This window comes from Anolis carolinensis, chromosome 3 (genome assembly GCF_035594765.1).
Source record: "Anolis carolinensis isolate JA03-04 chromosome 3, rAnoCar3.1.pri, whole genome shotgun sequence".
NCBI classification, from domain to species: domain Eukaryota; kingdom Metazoa; phylum Chordata; class Lepidosauria; order Squamata; family Dactyloidae; genus Anolis; species Anolis carolinensis.
In genome coordinates, this window is record NC_085843.1 from 261,063,345 (window position 1) to 261,082,947 (window position 19,603).

The 19,603-nt window shown below is 44.9% G+C and overlaps 1 protein-coding gene across 2 annotated transcripts in view; it reads left to right on the plus strand.

Annotated features, from left to right (window-relative positions):
• The first annotated feature begins 3,314 nt into the window (after window positions 1-3,314).
• tiparp (TCDD inducible poly(ADP-ribose) polymerase) overlaps window positions 3,315-19,603 on the plus strand; it is a 30,015-nt gene continuing 13,726 nt past the window's right edge. The window contains exons 1-2 of one of the 2 annotated variants that reach the window (XM_003218217.4): window positions 3,315-3,803; window positions 6,737-7,743. In XM_003218217.4, the coding sequence (XP_003218265.3) occupies window positions 6,827-7,743 (917 nt within the window). In that variant the 5' untranslated portion in view covers window positions 3,315-3,803; window positions 6,737-6,826. Of the gene's footprint in view, window positions 3,804-5,935; window positions 6,363-6,736; window positions 7,744-19,603 lie in introns of those variants that run through there. The other variant, XM_062976699.1, reaches the window with a different exon arrangement.

Genomic DNA, 19,603 nt, shown 5'->3' on the forward strand with positions numbered 1-19,603 from the left:
TGCTACTCCTCTATTCTGCCTTGGTCAGACCACACCTGGAATACTGTGTCCAATTCTGGGCACTGCACTTGAAGGGAGATGTTGACAAGCTGGAATGTGTTCAGAGCAGGGCAACTAAAATGATCAAGGGTCTGGAGAACAAGCCCTATGAGGAGCGGCTTAAAGAGCTGGACATGCTTACCCTGCAGAAGAGAAGGCTGAGAGGAGACATGATGAGGGCCATGTATCAATATGTGAAGGGAAGTCCTAGGGAGGAGGGAGCAAGCTTGTTTTTTGCTGCCCTGGAGACTAGGACATAGAACAATGGCTTCAAATTACAGGAAAGGAGATTCCACCTGAACTTTAGGAAGAATTTTCTAACTGTGAGAGCTGTTCAGCAGTGGAACTCTCTGCCCTGGAGTGTGGTGGAGGCCCCTTCTTTGAAAGCTTTTAAGCAGAGGCTGGATGGCCATCTGTTGGGGATGCTTTGAATGCGATTTTCTCACTTCTTGGCAGGGGGTTGGACTGGATGGCCCATGAGATCTCTTCCAACTCTAGGATTCTATGATCATTGATGCAGCTCTAGCCCAATATGTATTAATGTATTTTTGAAGGCTTTCAAGGCCAGAATCACTGGGTTGCTGTGAGTCTTTTGGGAGGTATGGCCATATTCCAGAAACTTTCTCTCCTGACATTTCACCCACATCTGTGGCAGGCATCCTCAGAGGTTGTGAGGTATGTGGAAACTAGGCAAGGGAGGTTTAAATATCTGTGTAAGGTCCAGGGTGGAGTTTTTCAGGCTGGATCTACACTGCCATATAATCCAGATGATCTGCTTTGAACTGGATTATATTACACTGCCATATAATCCAGTTCAAAGCAGATAGTCTGGATTTTATACAGCAGTGTAGAAGGGGCTTCAGTTGTATTCTGTCTTTACCTGTTAGATCTGCACCAACATTGAGGACTGGAAGCAACCTTTCTGGTTTCTAACCTCACCTGCCTTCTACTTTTTATGGGCCCTTCCACACAGTTGAATAAAATCCCACATTATCTGCTTTGAACTGGAATATATGGCAGCGTGGCCTCAGATAACCCAGTTCAAAGCAGATATTGTGGGATTTTCTGCCTTGATATTCTGGATTATATGGCTGTGTAGAAGGGTCCTATATATAAGATGTTTCTCAGTCCAAGTCTTACCAACCTACAAAGCCCATAGTATTGAGCAGTGGCAGTCAAAGGCCGGATCTACACTGCTCTATTACCCCAGTATCACAGATTATCTGGCAGTGTGTTGCTGTTTATTCATTAAGTCACTTCCAACTCTTCGTGACCTCACAGACCAGCCCACGCCAGAGCTCCCTGTCGGCCACCACCACCGCCAGTTCCTTCAAAGTCAAGCCAGTCACTTCAAGGATACTATCCATTGATCTTACCCTTGGTCGGCCCCTCTTTCTTTTTCCTTCCATCTGGCACTGTGGACTCATATCGGTAAAGGATTTTCCCTGACATTAAGTTTAGTCGTATCTGACTCTGGGGTTGGTGCTCATCCCCATTTCTAAGCCGAAGAGCCGGCATTGTCCGTAGACACCTCCAAGGTCATGTGGCCACCATGACTGCATGGAGTGCCTGTTACCTTCCCACCTATTCATCTACTCACATTTGCATGTTTTTGAACTGCTAGGTTGGCAGAAGCTGGGGCTAACAGCAGGAGTTCACCCCGCTCCCCGGATTCGAACAAGTTCAGCATCTGCACCACTGGGGGCTTCCCTATTACTGCCCTATTATCCTATTATCTGCCTATCACAGATTATCTGGCAGTGTGTTGCTGTTTATTCGTTAAGTCACTGACTCTTTGTGACCTCATGTTCCAGACCACGCTAGAAATCCCTGTCAGCTGTCAAGCCAGTCACTTCAAGGATACCATCCACCCATCTTCCCCTTGTTCGGCTCCTCTTCCTTTTTCTTTCCATCTGGCAGTGTGGACTCATATAATCCAGTTCAAATATGGGATCAGATCCTGGGATATAGGGCAGAGGAGATCCAGACAAAAGTGTCTCCTTTGTGGCGAGAAAAAAGCAGGGAATAAATAATAATAACAATACAGTAGAGTTCTGGTTATCCGACATAAACAGGTGGGCCAAATGTCGGATAACCAAAGATAAAAGGTAAAGTAAAGGTTTTCCTCTGACGTTAAGTCCAGTCGTGACCGACTCTGGGGGTTGGTGCCCATCTCCATTTCTAAGCCGAAGAGCCGCCGTTGTCTGTAGACACCTCCAAGGTCATGTGGCCGGCATGACTGCATGGAGCGCCGTTACCTTCCCGCCGGAGCGGTACCTATCGATCTATTCACATTTGCATGTTTTCGAACTGCTAGGTTGGCAGTAGCTGGGGCTAACAGTGGGCGCTCATTCTGCTCCCGGGATTTGAACCTGACACCTTTTGGTCTGCAGCTCAGCACTTTAACACACTGTGCCACCAGGGGCCTCTCACTGCAATGAATCACTCTGACCAGGAGGTCATGAGTTCGAGGCCCGCTCGGAGCCTATGTTTGTCTTTGTTCTATGTTAAAAGGCATTGAATGTTTGCCTATATGTGTAATGTGATCCGCCCTGAGTCCCCTTATATAAATGCTGTAAATAAATAAATAAATAAAACCCTTATCCTTTCCAGCAAGCAACCCGTTTAGAGAAGCCTGCTGGGCAGGAACAGACAGCGGGCTTCTCCAAAGTGCCAGGTGCTTGCCAGGAAGGAAAGTCTGTGCCAGCCACTCTCTTCCCACCAGCAAGCACCTTGCACGTCGGATAATAAGGTAAGTCGGATAACCGGAACTCTAGATTCACCCTGAACCAGACGTGACCGGCAGCAGATCCTTAGTTTCCCCAGGAGATCTGCTTCCTTGACATGACATAGAGATCCCTGGTTGCTTCCCAGTATTGTTGATACTGATAGACTATGATTCCCATTCCTTGGCACGAAAGGGGAGGCTCCGCACGCACCCCAGGCGCACCGCGCTGGTTTCGGAAGCTCAGCAGAGGCCCGGGCCGGTTAACCGGCCCGGGCCTCTGCTGAGCTTCCGAAACCAGCGCGGTGCGCCTGGGGTGCGTGCGGAGCCTCCCCTTTCGTGCCAGTCCTCTCCACGCCTCGCCCTTCCCAGTGACCCTTGGAGGGCAAGGAGGCAAGGGTGGGTGACTCTCTGAGCAGCACACACAGTGCTGCCTATGCAAACACAGTCAATGCATGCAAAGACAGTCCGGCAAGCCCCTCCCATGCCTCCTCCTCTTGGGGGAGGGACGCGCTCCCTTAAAGCGCAGCAGGAGGAGCCTTTGCGCTTCTCGTTTGCTTCGCTCCTCCCTCGGACCCTGCAGCTGCTGCCCAAGCCCTGGGCTTGGGGAGGAAGCGGTATTTAACGCGGGGCCCCATGTGAGAGACGCGGAGTGGAGACGGAGACGGGGAAAGGGAGAGGGAGGGGGGAAAGAAAGGCCAGACTTGGTGCAGGCGCCGCGCCCCCTTCTCCTTCCTCCGCTTCTCCTTCCTCCTCGGCATGGGCGCCGGATCACGTCCGGACGGAGGAAACGGAGCAGCAGCCTGAAGCCGCACTGTCGCCTTTGCAGACTCCTCGTCGCCCTCTCTGCCTTCGCTTCTCCTTTCGGGGCTCCTTGGCTTCGTTGGGAGACCTGTGCCGGCGCCGGACGTTGCGCCAGAAGAGCCAAGTCGGGGAACTTAACTCTTCCTTTGTCCTTTGCGAAGGAGAAGCCAGGAGAGGAGGGTTTCTCGCCTACCCAGCCTTGGACCTACTTCGGACAGAACTGCAAACCCCTACGGTTCGTTCCTTCCTTTCTTCCTCCCTTTCTCCTTCCTTTCCAAGCTCTCCAGCGCCAGGACTTTTGCCTCTTTGCGCCCGGCGTCTCCAGATTCGGGTCTTTTCCCCTTCTGGGAATCGCAGGTTCTTTTTATTTTGGGGTAAAGCCTCTCCCTTCCCGGAGTTGAGTCGCTGGAAAAGGGCTTCTTCATCCGCAGGTTTGGTCGTGTTATCCTGGCTCGTTCCTCCAGTAAACATCACCTGAGTCCTCCTCGCACCTGAGTCCCAGTGCTATCTTATTGACTCCCAGTCCACCGAAGCAAGGCGACTGTCCTGCGACTGGACCTCATCCCATTGAGCTTGGATCCACTTTAAACCCACTTTAGGAAGGAGGCTTTAAACACCTCAGTCAGACAGGTCCTGGCATCACCAAACTACAAACCCCAGAATTCTGCAGGAGGCAGAAACCGGATTTAAAGTGGATTCATGCTCTAGTGGGATGAGGCAGTCAGAATCTTTTTATTTATTGTAGCAGAGAGGACTCACTTCCCCGTACTCGCATCAGTGAGAAAATGGTTAATGGGCCCAGGAGGTGTGCCGCACAGATAATAGATTGATTTGTTGTGGAAGGCTCTCACGGACCTTCCACCAGCCATATAACCGCGAATATCAAGGCAGAACATCCCACAATATCTACTTTGAACTGAGGGCCCTTCCAGAGAGGCCCTGTATCCCAGGATTTCTGTTTGTCCCAGATTATCTAGCAGTGCGGACTCATATAATCCAGTTTAAAGCAGAAAACCAGGGATCAAATCCTGTCTGGAAGAGCTCTGGGTTATCTGAGTCCACACTGCCATGTATTCCAGTTCAAAGCAGATAATGGGGGGTTTTATTCAGCTGTGTGGAAGGGGCCTGGGTTGCTGTGAGTTTTCCGGGCTGTATGGCCATGTTCCAGAAGCATTCCCTCCTGATGTTTCACCCACATCTGTGGCAGGCATCCTCAGGGGTTGTGAGGTTTGTTGGAAACTAAGCAAGCAAGGTTTATATATCTGGAAGGTCCAGGGTGGGAGAAAGAATTCTTGTCTGTCAGAGGCCAGTGTGAATGTTGCAGTTAATCACCTTGATTAGCATTGAAAAGCTTTGCAGCTTCAAAGCTTGACTTGTTCCTGCCTGAGGGAATCCTTTGTTGGGAGGTGAATTCCAGACATGAATCAATCAGGGCCAGCTAATACCTCCCAACAAAGGATGCCCTCTTTGTTGCTCCTGGAACATGACCATACAGCGCGGAAAACTTGGAGCAACCTGATTGATTGATTGATAAGTAGGGCGGTTTCAGTGCCCTTTGGCAATTCTGGCAGGGTTGGTCTGCTAGACAACAGCAAGGAGAGTGAGGAATGGCTGAGCATCTGGTGTGCAACTGCTCCTTGTTTCTGAGGCACTAGAAGCATCCCCAAGAAGCCCACCTTATGTGCCACACAGGCTGCAGGACTCTTGGGGATATGCGGATATGCACAGGAAGGCCATTTCTGCAGACAGGACCTCATAGTTCACACTGAGTGTTCTTGTATGTAAAACTTTTAAAATTGGGACCTAAACTTATGGCTGGTGGGGTAGAGAAGGGAGGCCCTTGCCTTTCTGCTGGCAGAATCTCAAGGAATAAGGACTAGCTTTGTGTGGGGAAAAGTGAAAAGACAAGTTGCCTGTGTTTGTCTAAAGCTGGGCTTTGCAAAACAGAAGGCTATTTTGAAGACCATTTGTGGGTGGTCTTGTAAATAAACCCACCAATTGCAAAAACAAAAATCCTCATGTTCCTTCTGCATTCTGTAATAGTTTTATGTATAGATTTCTCCACACTTTGAAGCAGAGTGGCAGTTTTCCTTTCCTTGCCATGTTGTCTCATAGTTGTATTTGGTGCAGACAGAAGACAGGGCAACTTGTCTTCTGTCTACATTCATTGCAAACTTTCTTCCTGGGCCCTTATGTCTGTTCTTTCCCCCTTTGCAAACTTTTTCTTCTGGGAATCTCTCCCTGGGGCCTGCAGGTGGCAGGCGAGGCAGGCCGGGCTCCTCTGCTGTGTCATTTGAAGTCAGAAGGGCCTCAGCGCTTGGCGTGTGATTCAGAGCGAATGACTGGCAGCATGTGGGAATGTGAAACTCCTGAAAGGGCTCGGAAGGGGGAGTGACGAGGCAGTTCTGAAGCCACAAGTGGTGTGTGGTGTGAGTGACAGAAAGACGGTCCCTTTGAGGAATCTGTCCTTCCGGGGAAGAGCCGTTTTGAGCAGCTTCACATTCCCACATACTTTTAGTCATCTGCTCTGAATTGCACAGCTTGGTTTGGTAATTTCAGGGCTCAGAGATCCCTTTGTGTGACTAAAGGAGATTGTGTAAAAAGGAAATAAAGCAATTTAATAGCACCTTGGTGGATACTGCCTGGAAAGAAGATAATTCTAGCCAATGCTTTTGGGGACACAATTTACTTCATCAGATGCATTTTTAAAAAAATACCTTGGAACAGACTAACACAGCTGTCTCTTTGAATGCTTCTGGCTAAAAAGAGTGTGTGAGAGGAGTCTTTTGGAGGGGTAAGGAATGTGCAAACTGGCATGGATGGGACAAGTGTGTACTTGGTGAATGTGAATCCTTATGAGCCGGGTAAAAGAAAACACAGGGTATTTGTCCTCATGAATTCACAAAGAAATGGGGAAATCGGAGAAGACTTTAGTCTGGGGAGGTGAAAGACAGGAGAAGGGTGAATGTTTGTATGGAGGACTGAGATTTGAGTGGTACTTTGTGCCTGGGGTTAATCCAGAAGATAAAATAAAGCAGGTGCTGGTGAGAAATTAGCTGCCTTTTCAAAATCTTCTCTTGGCTTGCGTAATTGTAATTTGTGTTGGCCCTGAGCAATTAGAGTGATATTAATTGCCTCTCCTTGTTTTTTTCTCTTTTTTTGCCCTAGGTCTGGATCATCTTGCAAAGTGCTGGAAACTTGCAGAGTGACTCAGAAGAGGGTGGAGGGCGGGAGGCTACAGGAAGGATCTGAAAAGGGATGGAAACAGAGCTTGAACCTGCCTGTGTGGTTCAGCAGGCCCACTGCCAGGAAATGCAGCATTCTGCCCCTTCCGAGGTCTTCCCTCCGCCGATGAGGATTCCTGAGAAGATACCACCGATCAAGCCGTGCTTTAAGAAGAAGCAGCAAGGGCAGAAGAGGTTGGACACGGAAGCCTTGAGGGCTTTGCGGCCGATCTTCACTAGCTTGCTTGGCACAGGAACCTTGGATGGCATCTTTGTGCCCAGGGGGCAGAACAGTGGCCATAGTAACTTGTGTGAACCTGTTGCGAAAAAGAACTTGGGGGTTACGGCTCCATGCCCACAGCCAGCTAACAGTGTTCCAGTGTTGGTACCTGGAGCCCCGGATGTTCAGGGACAAATCTCAGATGGACACCCTGAGCAGGAGGCCCAAACCAGCGAGCAGGGCTTCCCCTCGGCTACCTCTCCTGCTGATGAGCCATTCCAGGACCTCTCCTTGCAGGCTGCCTCCAACAACTCTGCTGCCGCTGCCTTTCTTTTGTGCCCTGGCAAGATACTTGAAGGTTACTCTCCTGGACTGATCCAGAACAATAACAGCTGCCTAGCCCAGTGTAACACAAACCCAGTGGATAAGTTTGGGGCTGGGCTTTTCCAGAACAAAAGTGAGGAGGCATCTCTTGACCTCGTCTTTGAACTCTTGAACCAGCTGCAATATCACACCCACCAGAAAGACGGGATTGACATCTGTGTGGATTTTCTGCAAGGTGTGTGTGTATATGGCAGCGATTGTCCCAAACACCACACAGTCCTGCCATATCACTGGCAGGTCAGGAGGACTGCATCCCAAGTGTGGCAGAGTGTGACCACTGACTCACAGGAGCATCTGGAAAGACTCTACTGCAATCCAGACAATGACAAGGTCAAAGTAAGATACGGGTGAGTCATGAGCACATTGTTGTACTCTAGACAGAGCTAAGCACAAGTGGGGTTGAGAATGAAAATGAAAAATGAACCTGAGAACACTGTCCCAGATGCACATCCTTGCTTTCTATTCTTCATCTAGAATTCCATTCCACTCATCTTTCATCTAACTTCACTTAGTAGCTTTTAATGTGAAGACTTTCCCTTGTTTTGTTAAAGTATTCATAAGTATTAAATATTTTAAGGAGCTCTTTATTATGTTTTCCTTTAAAAATCAAAACCAAACCAGCAACTCTGTATTTGATTGTCTAAACTAAGAGTAGAAGAAAGACACTGGGGTGGGTTGATATAGCTGGAGTTTCTTCCATCAGTCATCATCAATCTATTGGTTATTATAGATTATAGATTCATTCATTACTATTGACCAAACCAACTATGGTAAACACAGATGGCTGGTTTTGGTTATATGGAAGTTGATATTCAATGTATTTGGTACTAAATTTTCAGGGACATCAGTGTCCCAATGAAAAAGCAAAGCAGTTTTTACTTCTTCTTAGTCAGTAACCATATGATGATTGAGGAAATTTGACTGAAGAGGGAGGGAATATTCAGAGCTGTGTGGTATTCACCCAGTGGGATGTGCAATCCAATCTCCTATTCCCATAGATTATAAATGTATGTATACAAAAACATGTATTTTGCTCCTGTAGTTTTCAACACATTACTCAAGGTAGTCAAAGCAATAAAATATAAGAAAATTACAAAGCATAATAAAAAAGTGTAGATAAAAATGATACATTATATATGACTCAACAAAATGCCAGCCAGAAATGGAATATCTTCATTGTACAGTGATATGCAGTCAGAGGGTGGTAGCATAGACTCTCCAATCAATGAATGTCAATGTTTTGGTGCAGCCACTGCAGAGGAGTTGCCTTGTATCCCACCAGGTCCCTCTGGGAAGTCCACAAGCAGGACACGGATGTAATGGCCCTCTCCAATTCTTGCTGTTTAATGAGTGGAAACAGAATAATAGATCAGCATAGAGGCATGGTAAAAGTTATTTGCTATCATCATGAAATGTTGGTGCACTTAAAGGCTTGGATTATAGAAAAGTGACTTTGCAGTTTGAACAAGGAGCAATGTAAACAAGATGAGACTTCCATACCAGACACTGACTAATGCAGGATAATAGGGTCAGGTGATGTTCCTATTTGCAACTATTATAAAGGATCACATTCCAGATATTGTAAAGTCAATAAGGACAAGAATTTGCTCCCTGTTCTTCAGTACTCTGTTACCTATATCATGGGATGGTTGGTACGAGTTGGGGTTGAGCATTGGTGATCAGAGTCAACAGCTTCATGCAAATGCTGTGGGTCCGGAGGAGATGGGTAACCTGTTATGGATCCAATACTATGCATTCAAGCTTTATCTCTTAAAGTTTATAACTATAATTAATGTGAGGCATCAGGATCAGCAGTCAAACCACTATCCCCATTATTTGGGTCTGATGAGCCCGGTAGCATTTTGGAAATGGAATATAAACATACTTCCTGATTGTGTGAGTTGTTGTTGTTGAGCAGGCACTGGCAAACTCCTGCCCTCCAGGTGTTTTGGACTCCAACTCCCACAATTCCTAACCGCCGACAGGCGGTTAGGAATTGTGGGAGTTGGAGTCCAAAACACCTGGAGGGCAGGAGTTTGCCCATGCCTGTTGTAGAGGATGGAGGAAAATGTCAGTATAATAGTTGTCTGCATCTTGTGCAGCTGAAAGAAGTAAGCCATGGTTCTTTCAAGCCAGCCAGGAAAGTATGCCAAGAGAAACCTCTTGAAGCTAAGCAAGTGTTTAATAAGCTTGAACTCTGTCTTTGTAAATGCATCCCTTTTTTCTGTTTCCTTCCTGTCATGATGGCATTGCCATGGGTTTATATTAATACAATTGTGTACTGCCCCTTGTAGATAAATCCCTGGGCTCTTGGCTAGATTTGACCTGTGTGGCTGCAGTTACAATGTTTTGCCACTTTTAAAAACTTTCTTTACTCTTGAGAGTAGTAAGGGATCAACTGCAGCAAATTCTGCGGCAAAGAGCAGATGCGGATTCTATAGACATTCTACCCAAGTCCAGGGCATTTTGCCAAATGAAGCTGTCACACTCTGTGACTCAAGAATTTTTGCCCAGGTAACCTTTGTGACATCCAAAGAATCCCAGGATATACTTAATGCTTTAAAAACAGTAATGGGTAGATGCTGGGATGCCACAGAGCTTCTCAAAAGGGACTGTAGTCTGTTTTATTTAAAAGATATTTCACATCAAGGTTGCTCCTACATACATCCCTGAGGACTACTTTAATCCCAGGAGATGCCCTTTCTAATCTAAAAGTAAACTGGAAACTGGTTTATTTTTTCTAAAAGTCAGGGGATATTGAAGGGCTGCAGTTTTCATTATCCCTGCTTAAAATCTGTTGTGGCCCCATATAATTGTTTCACTGCACTTGCATTTGGTCCGATCTTGGAGGCAGTGCTCAGAATTCTGGAACATGCTGCAAAGGGAGCAAAGGAAACCCGTAGTTCTTGTGCTGATGAAGGAAGAGCACACAGTGAAGTTTTCAACTTGCATCTGTTGAAGATCTTGGAGAGAGGAGGTGGGGCAAGGAGGCATATCTAATAGCAGGAACAGCTGGGTGGCTGAACAGCCTGGGGATGTTAATGGCATTGCTGTTCCTGGAACTAATGAGCTGCTGGATGAACATCTATTAGGGATGGGTTGGAGCTGAGAAGTCTGTCAAATATGCTCACAGTGAATAATAAGTAGATCAGTCTCTTGAGTCTCTGGCCTTCAAACTCACTTCATGCTCAGGGAGCAAGCAAAAAGTCTGTTGCAATAGAAATAGCTGTCTGGTGGCACCTTAAAAATAACATGGGTGGGAATCGTGTCTCTTGAAATACTGAAGTGTAAGTTCTAGCATTTACTTGTAGTGATTCTGGGAACTGAAATTCAGTAACATCTAAAGGTCCGTAGGATTCCTGCCCCCAGATTAATAGGTTTTGTTTGGCACAAATTGTGAGGTGTGGAGTGAGAAGTCAGAAGTGCAGAATGTTATGTGAACAGCCAGGTAACTTATATACCTGTTTGAGTAGGAGTGGGATATAGGGAAGCAGAAAGCTAAAAAGTACACACAGTAATGATTATGTTAACAGTAGTTATTTAGCACAGCTGTTGTTAAGTGCCTTTAAGTTGGCTCCAGTTTATGTGACCCTGTCAGGTGGCTTTCTTGGCAAGATTTAGTCAGAGTAAATTAGCCATTGCTTTCCTGTAAGGTTGAGAGAGCTCGACTTGCCCAGGTTCACACAGTCAACTTCCATGGCTGAGGAACAATTTGAACTGAGGTTTTCCAGACTCTTGACAATCAGACCACTGCACCATGCTGTCTCTAGTTGTGCCAGCTAGGAGTTTGAGATTGGCACTGAAGAGAACTGTGCAATTCCTACCTGTCTCAAAGTGTACCTTGGTTTCCCTATTCTGCCCAGGTGATGTTGTGTAACCTGGCAACCTGATGCAGATTGCCATGTGTTTGAACCTGGATACTGTGAGCTGCTGTGTTCTCTGTAAGCTTCCAAGTTCACATAGTGACTGCTCATATTAATCTCTTCTGGTCAGGCTGGCTTTAGAAGCCTTTCTGTGAAGCTTGCCGCCAACAAGGAAATGTCTGTTTCAGCAATTCTGAATATCCCAAGAAGAGACAAGCCGAAGCCAGCCGCGGGTAGTAACCAGCAGGGGGTGGTTGTTTGTTTCTGCTTTGTTTTGAATACAGCTTACATGGCACAGTGACCCATCATTACAGTTTGTGTCCATAATATCTTCATTGTTCCATTGCTTCAAGTAAGTTCATGGTTCTGGGCCGCTGACTCAATCAGGGCTTAAAGAACTATGTGTCTTACCACCCTGGTATTCAATACCTCTCCCCTTCCTCCCATAGCATTTCGGAACTATTTGTGCGTTTATGTTTGTGTAGATCCTTCCTGTTCCCCTAGTTCTGCTCCTTCTGCTTATACAGCTGCCGTGTTCAGGCATGCAGACCTTAACAAGGGCGAGAGGATGGGTTATAATCCTCCGGTTTCACTCTCCCTGCAGGCCAGGGGTGGGCAGTACGCATGCGTTTTTTGCAGTTAACATCACTGCAGAATCAGTGCTGCTGTCAATACTGGCAGAACAAGGTAGCTCCACTGAGACAGGAGGAGCTGGCAAGGAACTTTCACTCTTGTCTTCCAGAAGGGAAAGAAATATTCTACTCGTCCAGTCTGTGTAGGACTCTGTGGACTAGATGGTAGATTGGGGAGGGGGGTCCTTCCCAAAGTGGCTGCCCACATCTCGTGGTGGCTGCTACTTTTCAGTTGGGAAAGTTAATGAGAGGCAAGGATCCCACACTTCCTCTAGGGACAAGGTGAGACAGGTGCAGTCACTGTTTATCTATGTGCTACCACATAACCTCCTGAAAGGAGCTGAAATTTATCCAGGAACAAGCATCCTGATTTACATTTTCAGAAGCCAAAATAATTTCTGGTTTCCACATTTGTGGGCTTTTTAAAAACTGTTTTTGGTGTTGCTGGAGCTTCCAGGTGTGGCAGCATTCTGTTTATGAATATTTTACCTACATTCCTTGTCAATATTCAGGGGGACTTTGAGGAAGAAAAGCTGGGGACTATAGGAGAGCTTCCAGTGGCACCGCGGGTTAAACCACTGAGTTGCTGAACTTGCTGACCAAAAGGTCAGCAGTTCGAATCTGGGGAACAGGGTGAGCTCCTGCTGTTAGCACCAGCTTCTGCCAACCTAGCAGTTCCAAAACATGCAAATGTGAGTAGATCAATAGGTACCGCTCCGGCAGAAAGGTAACTGCGCTCCATACAGTCATGCTGGCCACATATCCTTGGAGGTGTCTATGGATGCCGGCTCTATGGCTTAGAAATAGAGATGAGCACCAACCCCCAGGGTCGGACACAACTAGACTTAATGTCAGGGATAAAACTTTACCTTTATTATAAGAAAACCACATGGGGCCAAATGAGGAAATTGCTTTCTTAAAAATGTCGGGCCCCAATGTAATGTCAGATTGCATTAAACGGTATGACAGTGTGGATGGGGCCTGGGAGAACACACTCTAGCAATTTCTGAATCTTCCAGCATGACTCAGATGGTCAGTATGGTCAATGTCTGCTGGAAGCTGGCCAAAAGATCACTTTGAGGACATAGAGATTCCGAAACAGGTGTTCTCTACAAATCTCTGGATAACTGAAGGAAGGGTCCTTCCACACAACCCTATATCCCAGAATATCAAGGCAGAAAATCCCACAATATCTGCTTTGAACAGGGTTATCTGAGTCCACATTCAGATAATGTGGGATTTTCTGCCTCGATATTCTGGGATATAGGGTGTGTGGAAGGGTCCAAAGTTGACCACATAATTACAGTTCAGGACTTAGAGATTCCTAGAGATAACGGTTTTAATCGAACCCATAAAAGTCAAAACCACAATGTAGAGGGACAGCTGTCTTTTTGTTGTTATTACCACTCCTAGAATCTGGCAGCAGTTCCAATGCTGGCTGGGAGTTGTAGACCAAAAAAAGTAACCTTTTAAACCTCTGTAGAAAAACCTTGGGAAATTAAAATACAGCACATAACGGCTTAGCCTTGTTCTTCTTGTACTACCTGTGCAGAAACCGGTAATTTTATATGTTTCTATAGACCAGCAATATCAACTTGAAGCTAGATTGGATTCCTATACCTCCGTCTCCTGCATGTGCAGTCCCACCCCCATTGAATTGGAACAGGAAGTTCAGAGGTTTCGCACAATTCAGCTTTTCAAAACTGAATATAGCAATTACATTTTTGGCAGTGAATGAAAGGGTATAAAACCACTCCTGTTGTGGCAATGAGATTGCTATTTTAGTTGCAGGTGTTTGGTTGGAAAGAAATTCTTGTGCATACTGGATCTTTTTATTTCTGTATAATCAGGCTCCTGTGACCAAGGCTCCCTTCCTTGCTCTTCTGTTTCCTCCATCCTCCTGAACTTTGGAGTTCTGTGGTCCTTCAAAACTTGATCTGAGCAGCAGTAGACACAATCTGTGAATAATTAAAACCAGTGCATTTGGCTTCAGCCTTTTCCCCTTGGGGAGTTTCTCAGAATCTCACTTGTGTGTGCTTTGTGGGTATGAGAGGGAAGAGGGACTTTTCAAAGCAAATAACTAAGCACAAAAATGGAAATTATTGCTGCTTGGCATTGGAGCAAATGCTTGGTACTCCTCCTTTCTTTGTATGCTGGATTTGCATATGAAATTAGCTTTTATCTATACAGATCTAGGGAAGGTGAAAGGCGTTTAAGAGGAGGATTTGGGAGTTGGGGCATAATTGCCAGCAGCCTATTTATTTTTGTTAGTGTGGCAGCAGTTAAGATTTGGGAAGCAGCTGTCACCTGGCTTCAGGTCTAGGTCAGCCTGTTCCTTGTGTACTCTTCATAAAAATAAAACGCATGCAGTTTTAACAGGAAGTGAAGCTGTAGGTGAGCCCAGCAATCTGGTTTCAGTCTTTAGAAATAGTTCCTGTGGGAAAGCTTGGTATGATGGCCTATTTACTGTAGCTGCTTGATTTTTCAGTGCTCTTAATGTAAGATCATAGCAAAATGGGAAGGGAGTTCCCCGTCTTTTCAGTGACAGTCATTCATCCGTGTATAGAAAGATGACAAAAGGAGCATCTGGATGATGGGATTTTAATACCCTCTCCACAGATTGTCTCCAGAGTTATCAAAACAGAAAATCCACGTTGTCTGCTTTGAACTGGATTATCATAGCCTACACTGCCATATAATCCAGTTCAAAGTAGATAATCTGGATTTTATATGGGAGTATAGAAGGGGCTATAGACAGGTGTTTGTCTTCCCTTCTAAGTCATGGGTGAACAAAATGCAAGCTGTATGTGGCCCCTCATAGGACACCTTCCAGTATCCCCACTATACTGGAATTTTTTTTGCCAACTCCCCTCTTTTTCCTTTCTCCTGAGGTCTGCTTTCTGTTTAGGGGAGTTTGGGACTATTTGGGGGCTTAATTTGTGGCTGGTGGCGGCTTCTGGGGTGAAAATCTGGCCCCAACCCCACTGAATTTTCACCCTGCTAATTTAATTCATTTATTTGACTGGTAAGTTGGGAGACTATTTATGGCTTATATAACACAATTTCCACAAAGGATTCATAACTTTCTTGCAAAACTCAGCACAAATTTACAACCAGTTACTTAAAATGTATAAATAACTTTTCATTAGATAGAGTGGTTCTGGGTTTCTTCAAAGACACTGCTCACTAACCTGTGTAAATGCTCGTATCCCCTCTTTCCCCCTAGTGCCCTGATTGTTTTATTTTGATTCAAAATATTGTGCAAGGTTGAGGAATTCTAGACTTCTGCACTCCTTTTGCAGAGCTGGTTTTCCATGGACATATTTGGGTGTGTATGCATGTGTTACTTAAATAAATTAAATACATACTTGCCACATAATCTTAGCAGGGATGTTTGGCATTAAATTCTGGACTTTTTTTTTTTTGCTTCATGCATCCAGTTATTAGACACATTGCCTTGCACTAGTCTGTGTCTTGGAAACTAGAAGTAACTTTAACCCCCATTTGATTCTATATCTCATAAGAAGTTTACAGCTGGAAACTATACTAGGTAAAAAAACTTTGCTTGCATTACACATATACACAGTTACTGTTGCTAGGGCACAAAGGGTTAGGCAAAAAGGGAACAAAGGGCTTTGTCAACTGGTTTCCAAGAGTGATACAGCAAAACCTCTCTCTCTGTTTGTGTCTATGTGTGTTTCCACCACCCGTCTCCCTCCAAACAGCAGACTGTTTACTGACCAGGCACCTCTTGATCAGTGCAGATGAGTCAGAGTATAGTCACTGAAGTGGGATCAATTTTCAGAGTATAAATGATGGGGCACATTGTCCTTCTGCCTCAAGTCAGACGCATTCAGGCCCCTATATTATGGTTGATGTTATGTGTACAGAATATTCATCTGATGATGGGCTGACCCTGTCTCGGCTTAATTATAAGTCAACTTTATTTCCCTACAGTATTATTATTATTATTATTCTATGCAGTTATTGCTTGTCTTTCCCTCAGTGAGACTCAAGGCACCTAGCAACATAGAATCATAGAGTTGGAAGAGACCTCGTGGGCCATCCAGCCCAACCCCCTGCCAAGAAGCAGGAATTAAAAGCAATACAGATTAAAAATACGCAAAAGCTTCAATCAAATTATAAATACTATTTCTTTTTTAAAGTAGAGCATTAAACTTTAAAAACATAAAAGAAAGCCAGCACCACACAGTATTAAAAGCCCATTCTGGCCAGTTTCCAAAAGCCTGGCAGCATAATAATGTCCTGCCTAATTGATAGAAGGACAGCAAGGACCTTCTTAGGAAGGAATTTCCAAAATCTGGGAGTAACCATTGAGGAAGCCTCTAAGCCCGAGAAGGTGGTAAGGCAGAGAATAGGGCCTTTCCAGATGATCTGAGGTCTCTACTGGATGCATAAAGATAAGTGTGGTCCTTCAGATAGCCTGGACCCAAGGGCTTTATAGGTTATCACCAGCACTTTGATTTATACCCACAAATAGACCGGCAGCCAGTGCAGCTGTTGCAACAAGGAAGTTGTGTGCTCCCTATAGTCCCTATAGCTCCCTATAGTTCACAGCCTATAGTTCAAAATGTTTTCTATGTAGAGTACATTACAGTAACCTAATGTGGATGTCACCAAAGTTAATTTTACCATGGTCAAATCCATCTTCCTTTTTATTTGGGACTACAAAATCAACTCTGATTAGGAATTTATGCATATACACTTTCTATCCAAACCCTTATCTGAATATGTTTATCAAGAATACTCTTGTTTGCAGAGATACCTGGCATGTAAGATGTACATGTAGCATATCCACATTGTACTGTTACAGCAGTTTGAAACCACTTTGACTGCAATGGCTCTAGCTTGTAACATGCTGGGGTTTGTAGTTTTATGGGGTATTTAGAATTCTGTGTAGAGTGCTGTAGAGCTATAGTTCAGGGAAGTTATCACAAGAGCTTTCCATTCGAGAATTATAACTACAGAACTAAAAGTCCCAAGGTAGCATTAGGCCTGAGAGTTAAAACAGTATCAAATTCCTGTAATTGTGATGTGGATATTGTCATGGTACAAGAATTAGGATAGGCGCTCTTGTGTACTTGTCTTCACACCTGGCATGTACAGGCAATGTATGGAATCATATCAGGGTGCACAGAGTTTGTTTTTATCTGTGAGTGAAACTGTGCTCACACTTTTGACAGACATGAGTAGCTAGCTAAACAATTTTACCAGATGCTATATCCAGCTAGATTTTTATAGCTACATCAAACCAAACCTCTAAAGCTTTTGCCAGTTACAGCTCTTTTGTTTCTGAATGCATTGCCTGACTCTACCCTTCAAAAGATGCAAATTGTTTCTATACTAATTTTTGTCTTGACTGGAAATCATTCATTTAACAAACAGTGAGTTGCATAATACATGGTAGTGAAGGCAAATTTTGTATACCTTTAGTATTGCGTTTTGATGTATTTGACAGGTCACAATACTGTCAGTGCATTCTCAGTCTGTACAAATTTCCCAATCAAAAGATAGAATGATAGTGTTGAAGTAAGGACAGCATTGACGCCAAGAAGCGAAAGGATTTATGGCTTAGCTGAGATTTAACTTGGGAACTGCTAGATCATGGGTCAGACTCTTGTTGTGTCTTATATTAGCTGTGCAGTTGCATGTAAATTCCATGCCGTAGGCTTCATGGTGGAGTGTGTAATAGAGACTGCCTGATTTCAACATGGGACAAGTCAGAGCTTGGAAAACTTACTTTTCTTGGGGTGCAACTTCCTGAGCTACCCAATCACACTGGGATTTGTGATCCAGAGAGAGAGAGATAACCTTTCCCAAGCAACAGGGCAACTTCCACGTCCCATGAGAAGTATTTTCTTGGTGGTGTTAAAAATGCTGAACTACTAAAGCTAACATTCAAAGTTTACAGATCTCACCAACCCAATCTGGCTTTAAAATATTTTGAGGTTGAGTTCATCTCTAGCAAATCAAAATTCCATGCTCAGAGGAGAGTCACAGTGACTTGACTCCAATGTGCCAAATTCCTGTCAGGGCACAGAGGTTGCAGCCAAGTGGGTGTTCTTGGCTGGTCTTTGAGACTGTGGCAGGGCCTGGGAAGGAAGTAGTCTGCTGCACCCGTTGGGTAGGGCTTCACAAGCTAAAGTTAACTTCTTAAGTTGTGACTACTTTCTTTATCTGAGTGAGTTGCTTGCTCATGATGTCTTGGGATTTGGGAGCCCACCAGCATATTGACTTCCCACAGCTTGCTCATCAAAAGAGGCTAGTGTATTCAGACAACACAAAATTCAAATAGCCCGAATCTTCTTAGAAAAAATATTCTTCACTTACAAACATTCTTCTTTGTGGAGCACAGATAGATAAACCTAGTTAGAGCAGCACTTCTTAGAAGTCAGAAGGAATAGTTCATTGTGGTCCCATGGATACTTCAGTAGAAGTGATTCAGAAAGAGAAAGTTTTGTATTTCATCTTGTGGGGATGACAAGACATGCAGATTGTATCGTTTTGTTTGTATATAAAGATTGCTTGCAGCAGTGAGAATATAATTTTGATAGTCACTTTTAGAAGTGAGGCAAGGAAATCTTCGAGATATCCGACTACTTTTTGACCAGTGCAAATCTGGAATATTTGTCTTCAGTTTTCAGTCCCAGCAGCCGTAGAATGTCAGTGAAGTGACAATTGAGAGTTCCTGCTACCAGTTTGTGGGTTTCCCAGATGCATCTGTCTGTTCACTTTGGGAAGGTGACTTTCAGTCTCATCCAACAGGACTCTTGGTGCACTTTCTAGCCTGTCTCCTACCACATCAGTGGCTGCTCAGGCAGACTTCTAGTTGGTTTTTTAACTTTGCATCCTAGCATCTGCCACCATTGGCAAGAGATCTTTGGAGTTGCAGTGCAACAACTTTGTATCACTGCATGATTCCTTTCCTTGTTTTTACAGCAACCAGGACTTTAAAAGGCCTTCCATTCTGGTGATTAAAGGTATGACTCTCTGTGTGATTGATTCTGCAATTGGCACCAATTATTGCAGCTGGCAGCATGTGCAGTTTCAGTTCACATGCAATAGTTACCTTAGTGTTGTCCCTAGTTGAAAGATGTAACTAGGAGGATTTGTTTTGATCAATTAAGTTGGAGCAACAACCTTCTCGTTAGGCCAAACAAAGGGGCTGAATCAGTTAGCAGATGTTGAGGGAGGAGCAATGGTAGCAGTTTCTTTGCCATTGATTTTCCTGAGCCCATTTCCCCTCCTGCTGCAAACAAGAATAAGATTAGGCTGCACGAATGACTGCCCATTGATAAATGCAGCAGAAGGAAGGAGGAGTGTGCATAAATCTGCAGGTTATATACTTTGTTGTTGTATGCCTCCCAAGTCATTTTGATTCACCATTACCCTCACTTATACTGTTTTTTTTAGTAAGGTTTTGTGAGAGGTGCTGCCTTTGCTTTCCTCTGGCGCAGAGAAAGTGTGATTTGCTTCGAGTTAATCAGTGGACCTCCATGGCTGAGTGGGGATTTGAGTCGCAGCCAAATACTCAATTCACTGCACCACCTCGGCTTTCAACATGATAGCAAATGTGTATTTCTGATTGCACACTAGTTTTTGGATATGGGGACACCCCTGGGAAGAGTGGGCAGACAGCATTGCAGTGTGGATTTTAGACCCTCCCCCTTAAGCCAATTTGTTGTGTTTTC